Source organism: Rhinoraja longicauda, chromosome 1 (assembly GCF_053455715.1).
Source record: "Rhinoraja longicauda isolate Sanriku21f chromosome 1, sRhiLon1.1, whole genome shotgun sequence".
NCBI lineage: Eukaryota > Metazoa > Chordata > Chondrichthyes > Rajiformes > Arhynchobatidae > Rhinoraja > Rhinoraja longicauda.
Window position 1 is genome coordinate 134,522,302 of NC_135953.1, and position 19,849 is coordinate 134,542,150.

General features: G+C 45.6%; 1 protein-coding gene across 1 annotated transcript in view; it reads right to left on the bottom strand.

Annotated features, from left to right (window-relative positions):
* Window positions 1-19,849, bottom strand: part of spock3 (SPARC (osteonectin), cwcv and kazal like domains proteoglycan 3) — a 416,043-nt gene that overhangs the window by 61,148 nt on the left and 335,046 nt on the right. The window contains exon 7 of the mRNA XM_078407003.1: window positions 2,768-2,896. Coding sequence (XP_078263129.1) covers window positions 2,768-2,896 — 129 coding nt within the window. The remainder of the gene's footprint in view (window positions 1-2,767; window positions 2,897-19,849) is intronic.

Sequence of the window (19,849 nt, forward strand, 5' to 3'; positions counted from 1 at the left end):
GTCCCGCCCTCCTGACATCAGTCTGAAGAAGGGTCTCGACCCGAAACGTCACCCATTCCTTCTCTCCTGAGGTGCTGCCTGACCTGCTGAGTTACTCCAGCATTTTGAGAATAAACACCTTCGATTTGTACCAGCATCTGCAGTTATTTTCTTATACTATATGGTTTGTGTTGGGGTCACAATAATGCATCACAGCATAAAATCATGGGACACAGCATAGAAACTGGAATTTCCAGCACATCCCATCCATGCCAAGTGTGGTGCCTATCTATGTTAATCCCTTTTGTCTGCAATCGGCCCCATCCCTCCGCCACCTTCCTATTTAAGGACCAGTCCAAATGCATTTTAAACAGTGTAATTGGATCTGCCTCTATCACCTCCACTGGCAGCTTGATCTAGATAAACCCGACCCCCTGGTTGAAAACGTACCCCTCAGATATCCTTTCGTTCTTCCTTCTCACCCTCCAGTTCGAGACTGCCCTCCACTGAGAAAAACAGATTTTAAATAGTATACAGCTCAATAGGGTTCCCCTCAGCCTCCTCTGTGCCAATGTGAATAAAACCAGTCTGAAGATGGGTCTTGACCCGAAACGTCACCCGTTCCTTCTCTCCAGAGATGCTGCCTGTCCCGCTGAGTTTCTCCAGCATTTTGTGTCTGTCTTCCGAATAAAACCAGGCTATCCCTTCTAACCACAGCCCACCATTCCAGGAAACATCCCTCTGACTCTCTTCTGCACTCTCTGTTGTTACTCAAAGGTCAAGAGAGTTTTATTGCCGTATGTCCCAGATAGAACAATGAAATTCTTACTTGCAGCAGCACAACAGAATATGTAAACATAGTGCACCATAAACAATATCATAAACGTGAGAAAAACATTCAGTGTGTGTACATATACACATACTCACAAATACACACATATATAGATCATACACTCCCACACACACACACGCACACACAAAAAAAACAATTCACTGAGTGTGGCAACTAGATCTGTTAGCGATCTTGTTGTGCAAAGCCCCTTGGGCAACAATGACCATAATGTGGTGGAGTTCTGCGTTAGGATGGAGAGTAACACGGTTAATTCTGAGACTGGGGTCCTGAATTTAAAGAAAGCTAATGAAGGTGTGAGACGGGAATTAAATGGGATCGACTGGCAAATTATACTTAAAGGGTTGACGGTGGAGATGCAATGGCAAACGTTTAAAGACCGCATGGATGAACTTCAAAAATTGTTCATCCCTGTCTGGCGAAAGAATAAAACGGAGAAGGCGGCTCAACCGTGGCTAAATCAAGGATAGGGTTAAATCCAAGGAACAGGCATATAAATTGTCCAGAGGAAGCAGCAAACCGGAGGACTGGGTGAAATTTAGAACTCAACAGAGGACAACAAAGGGGTTAATTAAGAGGGGGAAAAAGAGCATGAAAGAAAGCTTGTGGGGAATATAAAAACTGACCGTAAAAGCTTCTTTAGATCTGTAAAGAGGAAAAGATTAGGGAAGACAAATGTAGGTCCCTTACAATCAGAGACAGTTGAATTTATAATGGGAAACAAAGAAATGGCAGAATAGTTGAACAAATACTTTGGTTCTGTCTTCACTAAGGAAGACACAAATAAGCTCCCAGAAATGGGTCGACTGGGCACTCACTGGAATTTAGAAGGATGAGAGGGAATCTGATAGAAACATATAAAATTCTATAAAAGGGATTGGACAGGCTAGATGCAGGAAAAATGTTCCCAATGTTGGGGAGTCCAGAACCAGCGGTCACAGTTTTAGAATAAGGGGTAGGCCATTTAGGACTGAGATGAGGCAAAACGTCTTTACCCAGAGAGTTGTAAATCTGTGGAATTCTCTTCCACAATTCACTGGATGTTTTCAAGAGAGAGTTAGATTTAGCTCTTGGGGCTAAAGGAATCAAGGGATATGGGGAAAAAGGCAGGAATGGGGTACTGGTTTTAGATGATCAGCCATGATCATATTGAATGGTGGTGCTGGCTCAAAGGGCCTAATGGCCTACTCCTGCACTGATTTTTCTATGTTTCTGTTTCTATGTACGCAATATTCCAAATGCAGTCTAACCAATGTTCGTACCGCTGCACATAACATCCCAGCTTTTATATTTAATGGCTCAGCCTTTGAAGGAAGGCACACCAAATGGCTTCTTCATTGCTCTATTCTCCAGCGTCACCATGGTCAGTGACCAATGGACGAGTATCCCAAGGTCCTTCCTGACATCAATTCTCCTCAGGTCTCTGCCGTTTACCCTAGATGTCCTTCCAGAACTTAACTTCGCAAAGTGCATTACCTCACACTGTACCTGTCTGGACTCAATTCCATCTGCCATCACTCTATCCAACTTTCCAACTGATCTATGTTCCACCTTAGATATTTGCTCTGTCTGACCTCACCAATTTTTGTGTTGTCAACAAACTTGCTAATCAGCCCACTTACGTTCTCATCCAAGTTTATAAACAATGATGGTCTCGGCACCGTACCGTGTGGTCTCCCACTTGTTACAAGAGTTCCAGTTCGAAAGACATCCGTACACCACTATCCTCTGTGTCCTATCACCAAGCCAATTCTATGTATCTAACTTGCCACCATTCCTGAGATCCTTTGTGCTTTAACCTTCTGTGCCAGCAGAGGGAAGAAGAAGTTAATTTGTTCGGAACTAAAACAGCCATGTAGTAGCTGGTCATTAGTGATAAGAGATAGCTTTTTTAATAGAACATTCAATAAATTAAAAAAACATGATGAAAGCACTTACTAACTCGATCCTTGTCCTGTCTCTGAAATCCACGGGTCTTCTTGTTGTGGTTACCATTTTCGTGTAGCACTTTGAACCAGTCTTTTAGCCTTGATACAACTTCTCTGAACTCCCTCTCACTGCATTCCGCTGCAAAATTAAAATTAAATCAGCTATTAAAATACGCACGATTAAATTACATCACTAGTTTCCTTATTTCCTTTGAGTGCTCCAAATCCTTTGCTTCAACTGAATTTTCGAAGTGAAGTACAATGGGCAAACACATTTAGCACATGAAACCAAGGACAAATCCCTGCTCCAATGGGACTAACAGTAAAGCAACGCACTAACCCTCTGAATTTAAAATGACTTCTTATAATATCCAAAGCTCAATAACAACAGTTACATGATGAGAAAAGGCTTTTTTTTTTAAATGAACATGGATGCTATGAAATGACATAATTTTATAATTGTATCCAACTTTCTCATACATTGCCGGAAGGAACTGCAGGTGCTGGTTTAAACCAAAGATAGACACAAAATGCTGGAGTAACTCAGCGGGACAGGCAGTCTGAAGAAGGGTCTCGACCGGAAAAGTCACCCATTCCTTCTATCCAGAGACGCTGCCTGTCCCACTGAGTTACACCAGCATTTTGTGTCTACCTTTGGTTTAAATCAGCACCTGCAGTTCCTTCCCACCCATATATGTGAAAGTTGGGTACAATTATAAAATAGGGGTTTAGAATGACATGTTTTAACAGAATGCTTGTGATATTGCGAATTTATTTAATTAGGTTCAAGCAATGGAACAATGCGAGTTTCAATAACACGTAGACGTGTAGCTATGTTATTCTCACTGGTGTCCAGATGACACAGCACACACTATGGCACTGGAGGAGGCCCATGACAGAAAGGTCAGATTGGGAGTGGGAGGGGGAGTTGAAGTGCTCAGCCATCGGGAGATCAGGTTGGTTAAGGCGGACTGAGCGAAGTTGTTGAGCGAAACGATCGCCGAGCCTGCGTTTGTTTTCGCTCTGAGCGAAGCTCAGTCCGCCTTAACCAACCTGATCTCCCGGTGGCTGAGCACTTCAACTCCCCCTCCCACTCCCAGTCTGACCTTTCTGTCATGGGCCTCCTCCAGTGCCATTTTCTGAGGCCCATCGGAAATTGGAGGAACAGCACCTCATATTTCGCTTGGGCTGCTTGCAGCCCAGCGGTCTGAACATTGACTTCTCTAACTTTAGATAGTTCCTCTGTCCCTCTCTTCCCCTTCCCCTTCCCAGTTCTCCCTCTATCTTCCTGTCTCCACCTATATCCTTCCTTTGTCCCGCCCCCCTGACATCAGTCTGAAGAAGGGTCTCGACCCGAAACGTCACCCATTCCTTCTCTCCTGAGATGCTGCCTGACCTGCTGAGTTACTCCAGCATTTTGTGGATAAACTACTGTCTGTGGCTTGTGAGTTACTGTAAGTCAGACCTCCACATAACCTTAGGTATGTAGTGCTAAAAGATGCTAATAGGTTGTACACAAAGAGCTGCAGTCAGAAGTAAAGAAGTAAGGCAAGGATCATCCTTATGCAAAGAAGCCGTGCCACCCAATCACTACTTTAACAGTGTAACACTTTTAGAAGTAATCCGACCTTCGGAACAATTACTGTCGGATTGCATTTCTCACAATTAATCAAGCATGGCCTAATGAATTAGCACACAGCAACTAAAACATTAATTAAGCTAATTACCAAAGACTTAACAAAGATAACCAGCCGTTTTCTATGTTAAATATCTATATTAAACACATAGGGTGTGATCCACACAATACAATCATGACGTGCTGGAACTAACTTTGCCTAGCACGGATAAACCATGCTTTTCTACCCTACGGCACAAATAAAAATTCTGCAAACTGTGGCATTGATATAATGCAGCTCTTTGAGTGTGAGGGAAAACTATAAGAATATTTGCACCCGAAATGTAGATCTTATTTGGTTCAAATAGAGCATATTTCTGCTGCCTGCTGCTTAAAAGTGAATAAGCAGATTTAGTTTAGAGATACAGCACAGAAATAAACCTTTCGGCACACCGAGTCCGCACCGACCAGTGATCCTCACATATTAACACTACCCTGCACACACAAGGGACAATTTTACATTTATAACCAAGCCAATTAACTTACAAACCTGTACGTCTTTGGAGTGTGGGAGGAAACCGAAGATCTGGGAGAAAACCCACGCAGGTCACGGGGAGAACGTACAAACTCCGTACAGGCAGCACCCGTAGTCGGGATCGAACCCGGGACTCTGGGGCTGTAAGGCAGTAGCTCTACTACTATGCCACCTTAATGGCCCACTGTTTATTGTAAATTTACAGGTTTAGGGAAATGTGAATATTATTATTTTCATATTTCATATTTCATATACAGCGCGGAAACAGGCCTTTTCGGCCCACCAAGTCCGCACCGCCCAGTGATCTCCGCACATTAACACTATCCTACACACACTAAGGACAATTTTTACATTTACCCAGTCAATTAACCTACATACCTGTCCGTCTTTGGAGTGTGGGAGGAAACCGAAGATCTCGGAGAAAACCCACGCAGGTCACGGGGAGAACGTAAAAACTCCTTACAGTACAGCTCCCATAGTCAGGATCGAACCTGAGTCTCCGGCGCTGCATTCGCTTTAAGGCAGCAACTCTACCGCTTCGCAAAATAGCTTAAGGGTAATCCAGTAAGGCTTGTTTTGATGGGTTAAGTCTCACTAGGAACGGGGTACTGATTGGGAATGATCAGCCATGATCACATTGAATGGTGGTGCTGGCTCGAAGGGCCGAATGGCCTACTCCTGCACCTATTGTCTATTGTCTAAAACTACTAAGTTCTCCTTCCTGTACAGGCGCTCCTCAACTTACAATGGGGTTATGTTGCGAGAAACCCATCAGAAACCGAAAATATCGTAAAAGTCGAAATGCATTGAACACACGCGATCACGTGGCCGGAGGCGAGCTGCCGGTCGCTGCCGCTTCCACCATCGCAAAGTCGAAATATCGTAAGTCGAAGCATCGTAAATGTTCACTGTCTCTCGTAAAATATTGCTCATAACAGGTATATCTAAGCACTATTGTAAGGCAGGGAGCACCTGTACTCTGTTTCGCCATTATTTTGAGATCTCGGCTACTGAGGTAGTGAGTGCCAAATGGAGATAGAGCAGAATTTGGGCACACAGTTACTGAGCGTATTGGGAGTAGAGTAAGGTAGGGGCTGAGGACACAGCCTTGCACAGCACTAGTGTCGAGGACTGCAGTTTCCAACGTACGGCAGTGTTTCTGATAAGGGAATGGTAAAGACCGTCAATCTTCACGGGATGGCAAAAATCGCACTTTCAGATGCAATAAACGTTCACTGTCTCGTGAAATATTGCTCACAACAGGCACATCTAAGCACTATCTGGAATCCCCCACATTCCCTGAGGCAGGGCATCAATAAGAAGCAGATCCGAGAGTAGCTGAAACCAGTTACCTCATTGCAAAGAAAGCTCCTTTTTGTGGACTTGGGGTTGATGTAGTTACCTGCGGTTCCTTCAAACAATATAGTTACAGAATGTCAAATTGTACACTTGTTATCTATTACGATGGCATCAAAATGAAGATTGTATGCAGGCCTATGTTATTTCTGTGCATTGCACACTGAATGAATAAGAGTGTATAAGAGTGAATAAGAGAATAATAAGGGGGGCATCGGTAGAGTTGCTGCTTTGCAGCACTGAAAGCACCAGTGACCCGGACCGCGGGTGTCGTCTGTACGGAGTTTGTACGTTCTCCCCGAGACCGCGTGGGTTTTCTCCAAGATCCTCAGTCGTCGTCCCCCCCACACTCCAAGGATGAACAGGTTTGTAGGCTAAGATAGTGTAAGAAAATAACTGCAGATGCTGGTACAAATCGAAGGTATTTATTTCACAAAATGCTGAAGAAGGGTCTCGACCCGAAACGTCACCCATTCCTTCTCTCCTGAGATGCTGCCTGTCCCGCTGAGTTACTCCAGCATTTTGTGAAATAAATACCTTAGGTTTGTAGACTAATTGGCTTGATGTCAGTGTAAATTGTTTCTAGTGTTAGTGTGCGGGGATCGCTGGTCGGCACAGACTTGGTGGGCCGAAGGGCCTGTTTCCACGCTGTATCTCTAAACTAAACTAAATGGAAGAGTAATTTACTACAGGTTTGTTGCTGGCGTAACTCTCAGGCTCATCGTCAGAGTGAGGTCTGGAGGGCCCTAACTGGCAGTAATGACATGGCCAGACTTCTTTGGAATAGAGAAGCATTCTTCTTGGCTCCACAGGAATAGTTACATAAAGATTAACTAACGTTTTGCTGAAGGATCCTGATCGAATTAGGTACGTCACATGCTGGCTCAGGGGTGACTAACTGGACGTTGCCTTAATTGTAATGTTTTCCTCATGGATTAAGGTATTCTCCTTGGGATCATTCAGTTAAGGTGTGCAGGCTGCTGTTAATAATGCCAACACTATCAACATTACTCCACAGATGATTACTTGGCAAAGAGCATTGAAAGCTGCCCGTGATTAGTGAAAACAGGCTTGATTGTGAAAACAGCCATTAAATTTGGCCAGATGCAGCCCTCTGTCCAACTACATGAGATTCATCACCAGTTTCTTCACTTGAATATGAGAAGTCATTCACATTCTGAATGACTTCATCCTGGACAATAAACTGGACTTCCTCTGTCTGACAGAAACCTGGCAACAACCTCTGGATTACCTCCCACTCAACCTCACTACACCCAACGGATACTCCTACATCAATAAACCACGCTCGGAGGGCAGAGGTGGTGGGATTGCCGTAATTCACCGACAGGACTTCAAGATCAGCCTCATCTCCATCTCATCTGCTCCTTCATTTGAACACTTGGCTTTTAAACTCTCTGGTCACACACAATTAGTCATGGCAGTTGTCTACCGCCCTCCCAAACCACACCCATCATTCCTTTCTGACTTCTCCGACTTTCTGACCCAGTTCTGTTCTCTCTCCCCCTCAATCGTTCTCCTCGGCGATTTCAACATCCACATGGACTCCACCGACTCCACAATAACCGCTGACTTCACTGAAATACTCAACTGCTTTAACCTCACTCAACATGTCAATTTTCCGACCCATAACCGTGGGCACATTCTGGACCTTGTCTGCTCCACTGGACTAAATCTACACCACCTCTCTGGCTCCGACCCCACCCTCTCCGATCACTTAGCCATCACCATGTCTGTCAACATTCCCACCCCAGCTCCAAGGCAAAAACGCAAAATCAACTTCCGTAAGCTGAACTCTGTTTCACCTACCTCGCTCTCATCCTCCCTCTCTGAAAAAATCTCCGCCTCTCCCTTCGTTGACCTCCACAGCCCCTGTTGGGGGAGTCCAGAACAAGGGGCCACAGTTTAAGAATAAGGGGTAGGCCATTTAGAACGGAGATGAGGAAGAACTTTTTCAGTCAGAGGGTGGTGAAGGTGTGGAAGTCTCTGCCTCAGAAGGCAGTGGAGGCCAGTTCGTTGGATGCTTTCAAGAGAGAGCTGGATAGAGCTCTTAAGGATAGCGGAGTGAGGGGGTATGGGGAGAAGGCAGGAACGGGGTACTGATTGAGAGTGATCAGCCATGATCGCATTGAATGGCGGTGCTGGCTCGAAGGGCTGAATGGCCTACTCCTGCACCAATTGTCTATTGTCTATTGTCTGACCTCACTGACTACTACAACCACACTCTCTCCTCCTGCCTCGACCCGCTTGCACCTAGAAAAACCAAAACAGTTTCCTTCACCCACTCTGCTCCCTGGTTTACCCCCGAACTCCGCATGGTGAAAACCCATGCCCGCCAACTTGAAAGACTCCGCAATAAAACAGGTCTCACAATTCACTCCCAAGCCTACAAAGACCACCTGCAGCACTACAAAGATGCCCTCTCCCGCGCCCACTCCACCTACTACTCTCAAATAATTCACTCTGGCTCCGGAAACCCAAAAGCACACTTCTCTACAATAAACAAACTCCTCAGCCCCCTGGACACTATCTCCCAGTCATTCACAGTCGACAAATGCACCTCTTTCCTTTCATTCTTCCAAAGCAAAATAGACAGCATCTACAGCACCTTAACCACCAACGCACCTGCTCCCCCTCAAACCACCTGCTCCCCCTTATCCTGTCAACCCCTGTCTCAGTTCTCCCCAGTCTCCACCACCGACCTATCTGACCTCTTCACAGGAATAAAAACTGCCACCTGCTCTTTGGACCCCATCCCCTCCAGCTTTGTCAAGGCCAGCCTTCCTACTCTCTCTCCACTTATCATTGCAACAATAAACTCCTCCCTGTCCACTGGCATCGTCCCGCCATCCCTCAAAATCGCTGCTGTCACCCCTATTCTGAAAAAACCTGGACTCAACCCTGACACCCCAAACAACTTCAGGCCAATCTCCAACCTACCCTTTCTGTCCAAAGTTTTGGAACGCGCTGTAGCTTCTCAACTCAAACATCACCTCTCTACCAATAACCTGTATGAAACATTCCAATCCGGATTCCGCTCCAACCACAGTACTGAAACTGCACTCCTCAAAATCACCAATGACCTTCTCCTCTCCTCTGACGCTGGCAACCTCAACATTCTCATCCTACTCGACCTCAGCGCCGCTTTTGACACCATAAATCACTCCATCCTCCTTACCCGACTTGAAACCACCTTTAATATCACCGGCACAGCCCTTTCCTGGATCAAATCATACCTCTCCGACAGGCACCAGTTCATCTCCATTAATAACTGCAAATCCCCCACCGCTCCCCTCCCCCAAGGTGTCCCCCAAGGTTCAGTTCTTGGCCCCCTCCTCTTCATCCTGTACCTGTTCTCCCTTGGTCAATTAATCCGCCGTCATGATCTCAAGTTCCACTGCTATGCCGATGATATCCAGCTCCTCATCTCCACCAAGTCTATCTCCACCACTACGCACTCGACCCTGACAAACTGCATCACTGAAATAAAATCTTGGCTTCAATTCAATTTTCTCAAACTCAATTGCAACAAATCTGAAATCATCATCATTGGACCAAAAACCCTCACCAAATCCACCCAAAACTTCACCCTTAATATTGATGGTTTCCCAGTATCCACCTCACCTCACATCCGGAATCTTGGAATCATCCTTGATCAAACCCTTTCCTTCGACAAACACATCAAACACACCACCAAGACAGCCTTCTTCCACCTCAAAAACATCGCCCGTCTCCGTCCATCCCTCTCCTCCACAGCTGCTGAAACCCTCATCCACGCCTTCATCACCTCCCTTCTGGACTACTGCAACAGTCTCCTCTATGGTTCACCCTCAAAAATCATCAACAAACTCCAACACATCCAGAACTCCGCTGCCCGTCTACTCACCCACTCCCCGATACGTGACCATATCACCCCCGTCCTTTACAAGCTCCACTGGCTCCCCATCCCCCAGAGAATCCAGTACAAAATCCTCCTCATGACATACAAAGCCCTCCATAACCTGGCCCCATCCTACCTGACTGACCTCCTCCACAGGCACACTCCCACCCGTACCCTCCGCTCTGCTGCTGCTAACCTCCTGTCCCCCCCCATCCGGACCAAACTCAGATCCTGGGGGGGACAGGGCTTTCTCCATCGCTGCTCCCACCCTCTGGAACTCACTACCCCAAACCGTCAGAGACTCCTCCTCACTCACCACATTCAAAACATCACTGAAGTCTCATCTGTTCAGCACTGCCTTCAATCACTGACCGTTACCTCACCTTCTTTTTCCTTTTCTCTTCGTTTACTCATTTATCTATTTATTTTCTTTTATGTTTTAGTAAACCCTGTAAAGCGTCTTTGAGTGTTAGAAAAGCGCTATATAAATGTAATGTATTATTATTATTATTATTATTATTATTATTGTGAGAAAAGCTGTCATAACCTTCAGACTGAAGATGGTTCAGTAAAAGCTGGAGTAACTCAGAGGGACAGGCAGCATCTCTGGAGAGAAGGAATGGGTGACCTTTTGGGTCGAGACCCTTCTTCAGACCCGTCTCGACCCGAAACGTCACCCATTCCATTCCTTCTCTCCAGAGATGCTGCCTGTCCCGCTGAGTTACTCCAGCTTTTTGTGTTTATCTTTGGTTTAAACCAGCATCTGCACTTCCTTCCCGCACAGTCCAATCTTTGGACTGTTCCAAATCCTTCATAATTGACTATTACTTTTCTACCTGGTCTCACCTCCCAGTGAGTAAAATTGAACAACTGACATTGATTATCAATTCTACACAGTTAACGAGAGTTCTTCTTCTAAGGTAGTCCCTCAGAAACAAGATTGACTTGCTTTTACAGGTTTGTTGCTGGCGTAACTCTCAGGCTCATCTGTCAGAGTGAGGTCTGGAGGGCCGTAACTGGCAGTAATGACATGACCAGACGTCTTTGAAATAGAGAGGCATTCTTCCTGGCTCCACAGGAATAGTTATATAAAGATTAACTAACGTTTTACTGAAGAATCGATAGCAAATTACCAAATTGCTAACTTGGTTGCTTTTGGGGTTGCTGATGATGCTAATGTGGAACCCGCAGGCTCTGCCATGGGTAGAGCAGGATGGTTGGATGAGCAGATGACTGGGTAGCTTTGGAGACACCACACTCCTTCTGTTGCTTAAACCGGTCTTGTGCGTGCCCCTGGAGCTAAGGTTCATAGCGCCATTCTTAATACTTCTCCACTGTGAGCAGTCATGGGCCAGAGATTACCAGGATACGGGGAATGCTACACTTTCTCCATGGAGGTTCGTGAATGTCCTTGAAGAATTTCACTTGTCTACCTGGAAATCTCTTGCAATGACAGAGTTTGAATAGACTTGTCTCATTCAGAGGCCTGATGCTGGGCACACAAATAACGTGGACTGCTCAATGAGTGTCATGAGAGTCTCAATGCCGGGGATGTTGGCCTGGGAGAAGATGCTGACGTTGGTTCACCTATGGTGCCAGTAAATTTAGAGGATTTTGTAGAGACAGTGGGCGGCGGTAATTCTTCAATGTTTTCAAGTGCCTGCTGTCGGTTAGTCCATGCCTCAGAGATGTACAGGAGAACAGGGATGGCTGCTGCTTCCCCGTAGACCAAGATCCTTCTCTCAAGTTTGTAGTGTGCAGGAAGGGACTGCAGACGCTGGTTTAAACCGAAGCATCACTGGAGAGAAGGAATGGGTGACCTTTCGGGTCGAGACCCTTCTTCGGACTCTCGACCCGAAACGTCACCCATTCCTTCTCTCCAGAGATGCTGCCTGTCCCACTGAGTTACTCCAGCTTTTTGTGTCTGTCGGGTTTGAGGTCTTGATCTTCAAATGATATCATCCTCAGTTGGCACAATGAAAAAAAACATTTCATTTTATCATCAACGTAGTCCTCTGCTGAGAAATATATGAAAAATAGCTCAGAGTTTTGTCGTGACTTTTATCATTGTGGGGTGTTACTGCACAGCAGAGGCATATCAACAGGTAACTTTGGTTTTGAAGATTTTAAGTGTTAGACCTATTATTTTGCATGTATCGGTGAAATGTTTCTTATTTTTATTGAGGGATCATATTGAAACATATAAGATTATTAGGGGATTGGACACGTTTGAGGCAGGAAACATGTTCCCAATGTTGGGGGCGTCCAGAACCAGGGGCCACAGTTTAAGAATAAGGGGTAGGCTATTTAGAACGGAGATGAGGAAAAACTTTTTCAGTCAGAGAGTTGTAAATCTGTGGAATTCTCTGCCTCAGGAGGCAGTGGAGGCCAATTCTCTGGATGCTTTTGAAGAGAGTGCTAGATAGAGCTCTTAAAGATAGCGGAGTCAGTGGGTATGGGGAGAAGGCAGGAACGGGGTACTGATTGTGGATGATCAGCCATGATCACATTGAGTGGTAGTGTTGGCTCGAAGGGCCGAATGGCCTACTCCTGCACCTATTGTCTATTGTCTAACACGTCAACGTGACTTTGAGCTTGGAATAAAACGGATACTTATGTAAGCACACACTGTGACTTGATCACAATGCTGTCATGCAGTTGTAATAATGATGATGAAATCATTCTGAATTTGAGGTAAAATCAAACTTCAGTACTCCTCTAACTCACTGTCACTTTCAGTCAAGTGGAGATGAAGGATTTGCTATTAGAACGTAACCAAAAGCCTGACCGACATTAAGATTCATTATGAAAATGACATGTGTTGAAAATTATGATGCAATGTTGACATTTTTTTTTGCAATAAGATCAAGAACCTCAGGGGAAGTGGGAAGTGATTTTACAGCCTTTAACAGTTACTAAACAGCAGCACCCTAGAATTGGGCCACAGATGACAAACACACACCAATACAAACATTCAGTCCACTGCCCTACTTTGAAGTTTAGACCGCTCTTATTATGTAAAAGGGATGAAACTAAATTGAGATAGTGTAAGAAAATAACTGCAGATGCTGGTACAAATCGAAGGTATTTATTCACAAAATGCTGGAGTAACTCAGCAGGTCAGGCAGCACCTCAGGAGAGAAGGAATGGGCGACGTTTCGGCTCGAGACCCTTCTTCAGACTGATACGTTTCGGGTCGAGACCCTTCTTCAGTCTGAAGACGGGTCTCGACCCGAAACAAAACTAAATTGAGAAGCAGGAAGACAATTAAAGAATTTCTAGTTCTGTAAAACTGCTCTTATTGCTACAGTGAATGCAAAGCCGATGAAAATAAGACGGGTATTAAAATTTCTTGTTTATTAGAAAAGAAAATGAGAAAAATAACAAATTAGATCTTATTTTTCTTTGCATCTCCATCAGCCAAAACATTATGACCTGATGAGCCAAAACATTAAGACCACCTGCCAATACACTGTTGGTCCTCCGTGTGCAGCCCCATACGCAGCAGGGTGCGATGCGCTGTGTATTGTGACACATTCCTCCCATAACCACCATTAAAATTTTCTGTGACTTGTGCCACAGTAGACCTTCTGTTGGTTCGGACCAGACGGGATAGCCTTCGTTGCCCTCGCGCATCGATGAGCCTTGGGCGCTCAACCCCCTATCATAGAAACATAGAAAATAGGTGCAGGAGTAGGCCATTCAATATGATCATGGCTGATCATCCAACTCAGTATCCTGTACCTGCCTTCTCTCCATACCCCCTGATCCCTTTAGCCACAAGGGCCACATCTAACTCCCTCAAATATAGCCAATGAACTGGCCTCAACTACCCTCTGTGGCAGAGAATTCCACAGATTCACCACTCTCTGTGTGAAAAAAACCAGGTTTGTGCCGGTTTGTGGTTTGTCCCTCCACAGACCACTGTCGGTAGGTACTCGCCACTGCCGACCGGGAGCACCCCACAAGCCTTGCCGTTTCAGAGATGCTCTGACCCAGTCGTCTGGCCATAACAATTTGACCCTTGTCAAAGTTGCTCAGGTCTTTACTCCTGCCCATTGCATCCAACACATCAACTTCAAGAACTGACTGTTCACTTGCTGCCTAATATATCCCACCCCTTGACAGGTGCCATTGTAACAAGATAATCAATGTTATTCACTTCGCCTGTCGGTGGTCATAATGTTTTGGCTGATCGGTGTATTTGTCATTGACCTATTCAATGCTTCCACGTGCCCAGAACATCTTCACAATGTTAAATGCAAACGGCATACTTAGATAATCCAAATTAATGGTAGTTGGAGCATTTTACACCCCAGTGAAGCCGTTATTCAGCAACCTGCTGGTGGTAATTAAGTGGTTAATGGTCTGGGCGTCATTTTTTTTCCTTTGCGTTATATGACAGTCAGTAAACTGCTCAATCAGTTAAACAATGTGGAGAGATGTAAAAAAAAATGCAGCACATTTAAAAGTAAAATTAAAATTCAGAGGAGCACAGGGGGAAAAAAAAGATCTTAATGGCCGGGGAGTAACAAGTCAAAGAAAAGCGGTATATATAGATGTAAAAGTAATCTGACAATGGCAACGAAGAATCGGTTAGGCCTTTTTAAAAAATGCGCTAAGTCGCCATAACACAAATACGGGAACAGCAGACAATAACACCAAGTAATGAAACAGATAGGAGGGTGTAAATAGTCTGATTGGTATGTTTGCTTACAATACACAAATTGGTGGATTCACAGATAGTAAAGAAGGTTGTTTAAGGATAGGGCGGGACACAGATTAGCTGGGTGGAATGCTGGCAGATGGAATTTAATCCAGCCTCGTGTGATGTGGTGAAGTGTGAAGAAAGGTCTCGACCCGAACCGTCACCCATTCCTTCTCTCCAGAGATGCTGCCTGCCTCCCGCTGTGTTACTCCAGCATTTTGTGTCTATCTCAGATGTGGTATAATTAATTTTAGTATGTCGGGACATATACAGTAATTGGAAGGGACCATATGATTCAAAGGATTATATAGAGTTATAAATCAAGGAAACAGGCCCTTCGGCACAACTCCTTCATGCTGACCACGATGCCCCATCTAAGCTACTCTTATTACAAACATAGACAATAGGTGCAGGAGTAGGCCATTCGGCCCTTCGAGCCAGCACTGCCATTCAATGTGATCACGGCTGATCATCCAAAATCAGTAGCCCGTTCCTGCTTTTCCCCCATATCCCTTGATTCCGTTAGCCCTTATTTGCCCGTTTCTGGCCCATATCACTCGAAACTTTTCCTATCCATGTACCTATCCTAATATCTTTTAAATGCTGTTACCATACCTACCTCAACTTTATCTGGCAGTTTGTTCGATATACCCACAACCCTCAGTGTGAGAAGGTTGCCTTTAAAGATATCTATTAACCTTTTCCCCTCTCACCTTAAGCCCATGCCCCCTACTTCATCATTCCTGTATCTTGGGAATAAGACTGTTTATACATCCGTCTCTTCCCCTTTATAATATCCGCCCTCATCTACTTGTGCTCCAAGAAATAAAAGCCCTAGCCTGCCCAACATTGTAGCTCAGGCCTTCGAGTCCTAACAACATTCTTGTAAATCTTTGCATTCTTTCCAGCTCAATGGCATCTTTCCAAGAGCAAAGTGACCAACACTGAGAACAATACTCCCAAGTGCTGCCTCATCAATGTCTTGTACAGCTGTAAGATAACACCCCAAGTTCTACACTCAAATTTCCTAATTGATGAAGGCAAGTATGCCAAAACCCTTTTTCTTCTTCCTATGACACCACGTAATTATGTACCCGATCCCTCTGTTCTGCAACACTCCCCAGGGCCGTACCATTCACTGTGAAGGTACTTCCCAAAATTCACCATCTCAAATTATCTGAATGAAATTCCACCTGGTTAGCTCACCTCTTCACCCCCAAAGCACCCCCTCCCTCGGTACCTTCCCTTGCAACCGCAGGAGATGCAACACCTGTCCCTATACCTCCTCCCTTGACTCTGTCCAGCATCCCCGACAGTCCTTTTAGGTCAGGCAGAGGTTCACTTGCACCTCATCTACTGTGTCCGTTGTTCAAGGTGCGGACTCGTAGACTGTGGATACATCGGCGAGACCAAATGTAGACTGGGTGATCGTTTCGCTGCACATCTTCGCTCAGTCCGCCTGAACCTACCTGATCTCCCAGTTGCTAAACACTTTATATCCCTTCCCATTCCGACACAGACCTTTCTGTCCGGGGTCTCCTCCATTGTCAGAGTGTGGCTAATCGCAAATTGGAGGAACCGCATCTTGTATTTCGTTTGGGCTGCTTACAACCCAGTGTTATTAATATTGATTTCTATGACTTCATGTAACCCCTGCATTCCTGCTCTCTCCATTGCCTCCCCACCAGATTCGTGTTTTCACCGAGCAAACAGCTACCCAATGGCCCATTTCCTTTATCATCGTTACATTTTTGCATATCGTTCATTCACTTGTTCTACATCTCTCTACATCACTGGCCACTTCTCTCCTTTCCCTTTCCCCTAACTAGTCTGAAAAAGGGTCTCAACCCAAAAGGTCACCTATTCCTTTTCTCCAAAGATGCTGCCTATCCTGCCTTACTCCAGCATTTTGTGTCTATCTTCCACTTACTATTCCTTGGCCCATTTACCCAGCTGATCATGATCCTACTGTAATTCTTGATAACCGTCTATAATGCCATCTATTTTGGTGTCATCTGCAAACTTACTGATTAATCATGTCTTGTAAATGTTCACACAAATCATTGATATAGATGGCAAACAGCGATGTGTCCTGCACTGATCCCTGAGACACACAACTCAACACAGACCTCCAATCCGAAAAGTAACTTTTCACCACCACCCTGTTGAAAGAATGGAGCAACTGGGCTTGTATACACTGGAATTTAGAAGGATGAGAGGGTTATCTTATTGAAACATAGAAGATTATTAAGGGATTGGACACGCTAGATGCAGGAAAAATGTTCCCGATGTTGAGTCCAGAACCAGGGGCCACAGTTTAAGAATAAGGGGTAGACCATTTGAAACGGAGATGACGAAAAACTTTTTCACCCAGAGAGTTGTGAATCTGTAGAATTCTCTGCCTCAGAAGGCAGTGGAGGCCAATTCTCTGGTCTCTTTCAAGAGAGAGTTAGATCGAGCTTTTAAAGATAGCGGAGTCAAGGGTTATGGGGAAAACGCAGGAACGGGTTAATGATTATGGATGATCAGCCATGATCACAGTGAACGGCAGTGCTGGCTCGAAGGGCCGAATAGCCGCCTCCTGCACCTTTAGGCCTATTGTCACCCTCTGCTTCCTACCATTACAATAATTTTGTATTCAGTTAGCCAGCCCTCCCTGAATCCCATGTGATTTAACCTTCCAGAGCAGCCTGTCATGCGGAACCTAATCAATGGTGTTGCTGGTCCATATAGACCATATCTGCAGCCCTGCCCTCATCAATGGTCTTGCTGGTCCATATTCACCATGTCTACAGCCCTGCCCTCATCAATGGTCTTGCTAGTCCATATAGACCATGTCTACAGCCCTGCCCTCATCAATGGTCTTGCTGGTCCATATAGACCATATCTACAGCCCTGCCCTCATCAATGGTCTTGCTGGTCCATATTCACCATGTCTACAGCCCTGCCTTCATCAATGGTCTTGCTGGTCTATATAGACCATGTCTACAGCCCTGCCCTCATCAATGGTCTTGCTGGTCCATATAGACCATGTCTACAGCCCTGCCTTCATCAATGGTCTTGCTGGTCTTGCTGGTCCATATTCACCATGTCTACAGCCCTGCCCTCATCAATGGTGTTGCTGGTCCATATAAACCATGTCTATAGCCCTGCCTTCATCAATGGTCTTGCTGGTCCATATAGACCATATCTGCAGCCCTGCCCTCATCAATGGTCTTGCTGGTCCATATAGACCATGTCTACAGCCCTGCCCTCATCAATGGTCTTGCTGGTCCACATAGACCATGTCTACAGCCCTGCCCTCATCAATTTTCTTCTCCATAAGAATCCTCCAGTAACTTACATAACGCAGATGTTAAGGGCCTGTCCCACTTAGGCGTATTTTTAGGCGACTGCCGGTGACTGCAATAGTCATAGCAGGTCGCCGAAAAACCGGCGACTGGACCATCCTACGACAATGTCCATGACAAGATTGCAACAACCTACCACCTAGTCGACGTCAAACTACGGCAGGCTACCGGCAACTGGCGACCCAACCGTCGCGACTTAGGACGTCCACCTACGACCGCACCTACGACCACACAGGCGACAACCTACATCCACCCGCGACAAGCTATGACCCTGTCAGGGACAACTGAAGACAACTGAAGACGGCATGGTGGCGCAGCGGTAGAGTTGCTGCCTTACAGCGAATGCAGCGCCTGAGACTCAGGTTCGATCCTGACTACGGGCGCCGTCTGTACGGAGTTTGTACGTTCTCCCCGTGACCTGCGTGGGTTTTCTCCGAGATCTTCGGTTTCCTCCCACACTCCAAAGACGTACAGGTATGTAGGTTAATTGACTGGGTAAAATGTAAAAATTGTCCCTAGTGTGTGTAGCATGGTGTTAATGTGCGGGGATCGCTGGGCGGCGCGGCCTCGGTGGGCCGAAGGGCCTGTTTCCGTGCTGTATCTCTAAATCTGAAAAATCTAAATCTAAAGACAATTCACCTCATTTTGGCCTCCGGTTTTGATGCGGGTACCTGTCACCAGTTGACGTAGGTAGTCACCAATGGAATTCACCGAAGTCAGTACCGGCGACAGCCTACATCACCTGGCGACAACCTACGACAGCACCTACGTCAGGAGACGTCAAGCTACGCTCATTGGAGTCAAACACACTCTCACCGAAAACTTTTCAACATTCTGGAAATCCAGCGGCGACCAGAAAGACGCTACGATTCTTTAGGCGACTGAGGAGACTACTCGTGACCATACAGGCAACACCCCGGCAACCGTGTAGCGACAGCCTAGTGGGACAGGGTTTTAGGCTCACTGACCCTAGAGGTCCCAGGCTTTTCCTTGCAATTCTTGTTAAATAGATGCACACCATTAGCCACCCACCAGAACCTCACAATTGTCAGATGTTACAGGGAGATCTGGGCAGAAAATTCATAGTCTCGTGAAAATGTTGATACAGGTGGTTGGGGAAGAAGACATTTGATGCATTGGAGTATAAGAGATGGGGGACATCATTTTGCAGCTACAATAGACATTGACCTGACTGCACTTGGAGTATTGTGTACAGTCCTCGTTGTCACACACAGAAAGAAAGTGGTGGCAGGAGAGAGAGAGAGTGCGGAAGAGATTCATCAGGATAGTGTCTGGAATGGAGGGTTTTAAATTTACAAGGAGAGATTGGATAGAGAGGCACAAAAGACAAACAGCTGGAGGAACAGACAAACAGCTGGAGCAACAGACAAACAGCTGGAGGAACAGACAAACAGCTGGAGGAACTCAACAAGTTTGAGCAGATTGGACAGGCTGGATTTGTTCTCACTGGAGTGCAGGAGACTTATAGAGATGACCTTATAAAGTTTCATAAGATCATGAGGGGCAGAATCTTATAAAGCTGTGATTTTACAAGAGTCTACAAGAGTTGACAATAATAGATGCAGTAGTCAACAGTCTTTTTCTCCAATCAGGGGTAGACTAAAACTAG